This window comes from Colobus angolensis, unplaced genomic scaffold, assembly GCF_000951035.1.
Source record: "Colobus angolensis palliatus isolate OR3802 unplaced genomic scaffold, Cang.pa_1.0 Scaffold251, whole genome shotgun sequence".
NCBI classification, from domain to species: domain Eukaryota; kingdom Metazoa; phylum Chordata; class Mammalia; order Primates; family Cercopithecidae; genus Colobus; species Colobus angolensis.
This window is the reverse complement of record NW_012115722.1, coordinates 4,770,249-4,772,369: the sequence shown is the minus strand read 5'-3', so window position 1 is coordinate 4,772,369 and position 2,121 is coordinate 4,770,249. Positions and strand designations below refer to the sequence as shown.

At 44.2% G+C, this 2,121-nt stretch overlaps 1 protein-coding gene across 1 annotated transcript in view; it reads left to right on the top strand.

Annotated features, from left to right (window-relative positions):
* The first annotated feature begins 520 nt into the window (after nucleotides 1–520).
* Nucleotides 521–2,121, top strand: part of HEATR3 (HEAT repeat containing 3) — a 54,481-nt gene continuing 52,880 nt past the window's right edge. Inside the window, exon 1 of the mRNA XM_011946631.1 lies at nucleotides 521–543. Within this exon, the coding sequence (XP_011802021.1) occupies nucleotides 521–543 (23 nt within the window). The remainder of the gene's footprint in view (nucleotides 544–2,121) is intronic.

Sequence of the window (2,121 nt, the reverse complement as noted above, 5' to 3'; positions counted from 1 at the left end):
CTCCTGGGCTCAAGTGATCTTCCCACCTTAGTCTCCTAAATAGCTGGGACTACAGGCAAACACCACTGTGCTTGGCTAATTTCTAAACATTTTGTAGAGATATGGTCTCTTGATGTTGTCCAGGCTGGTCTCAAACTCCTGCGGTCAGGTGATTCTCCCACTTTGGCCTCCCAAAGTTCTGGGAATACAGGTGAGCCACTGCACCCAGCCTAATTCCTTTTTTTTTTTTTTTTAATTTGTCAGACCAATAATTGATGACAAGCTTATTTCCAACTTGTCTCAAGGGAAGAGGCTTCTAAGCAGTCTAATTCAAAAATTCCCTCTTGACAAAGATAATTTGCAGGAAAAAGGGATGGTTAGATAATCATTACTTCACTGCATTTTAAAAAATGACTGGTGAAGGAAGATTAGACTGGTTAAAGATCACTGGGCTCCTTCTAAGACTGACAATCGACTGAGGGTGGCTCCCAGAAGAGCTCTTAAGCTCATTAAATAAAGCTAATTATTCATTTTAGCAGCAATGGTAATTTATCACTGGAAAGAGTAACTAATGATAACAGACCACAAAGTTCTGCTCTAGCTATGGTATTTATATTTATTTATGTTTTTTAAAGACTTTATTTTTATTTTTTGAGACAGGGTCTCACTCTGTCACCTAGGCTAGAGTGCAGTGGTGTGATCTCGGCTTACTGAAGCCTTCACCTCCCACGCTCAAGTGATCCTCCCACCCCAGCCTCCCAAGTAGCTGGGACTACAGGCACACACCACCACACTCAGCTAATTTTTTAATTTTTTGTAGAGATGGGGTCACATTATGTTGCCCATGCTGGTCCTGAAATCCTGGACTCAAGCGATCCAGCAGCCACGGCCTCCCAAAGTGCTGGGATTACAGGTTAGAGCCACTGAACCTGGCCAAAGACTTTATTTTTTAGAATAGTTTCAGGTTCATGGCAAAATTGAGAGGGAAATACAGAGGTTTCCCACATACTCCCAGCCCCAACATATGCACAGCCTCCCCCATGATAACATCTTACACCATGATGCATTTGTTACAACCATGAACCTACATTGACACGTCATTATCACCCCAAATCTGTAGTTTACATTAGGGTTTGCTCTGGGTGTTATACATTCTAGACGTCTGGAAAAATGTACAATGACATGTATCCACCATTATATCATATAGAGTATTTTCACTGCCCTAAAATTCCTCTGTGCTCATCTAGTTAAGGTTTTTGTTTTGTTTTGTTTTTGAGACAGAGTCTCATTCTGTCGCCCAGGCTGGAGAGCAGTGGCACGATCTCAGCTCACTGCAACCTCCACCTCCCAGGTTCAAGTGGTTCTCCTGCCTCAGCCTCTCGAGTAGCTGGGACTACAGGCATGTGCCACCACGCTTGGCTAATGTTTGTATTTTTTGTAGAGACGGGGTTTCACCATGTTGGCCAGGCTGGTCTGGAACTCCTGACCTCAGGTGATCTGCCCGCCTCAGCCTCCCACAGTGCTGGGATTACAGGCATGAGCCACTGCGCCTAGCCTGGGTTTTGAACCACTTTTTTCTTGTTTATCGCCACAGTGAGAGAAACAGGAGGAATCTGTTTCTACCTCATCTAAATTCTTATCATCTTATTTCATCTAAATTGCATGCCCTACTCTTTCCTATGCGGTCTCTCCATTCATCCAAGAAATTGCATGACTATCTTGCCAGGCTCTAGGCTAGTGTTAGGGATACCGTGATGTGTGAAAATGGGCACTGTCTTGTCGTTATAGGTGCGTAGTGTTCAGTTGGGGAGAAAGGCAATTGTATAACTGTTCACAAAGAAATTGAAAATTACAACTGTAATTTTGATATGTGCTTTGAAGCAAAGAAACGAGGTACATGCAGGTCTCAAGGGAGACCTGTCTCTCACTATGAAGTCCCTGTCCCTGCCTATGGAGACTGTGTTCACTAGTTCATAGGGTAGGGGCCGGGGTTTGTGCAAAGCCCTGAGGCCCCATAGATGTTGGCTAAAAGAGCAAAATGAAGAGGTGACGCTGGGGGCCGGGGTGAAACCCTGCAACCCTGCAACCCTGGTAAGATTTTGATCTTTATCCAAACAGAAAGGGAAGCCACTGAAAAGTTTT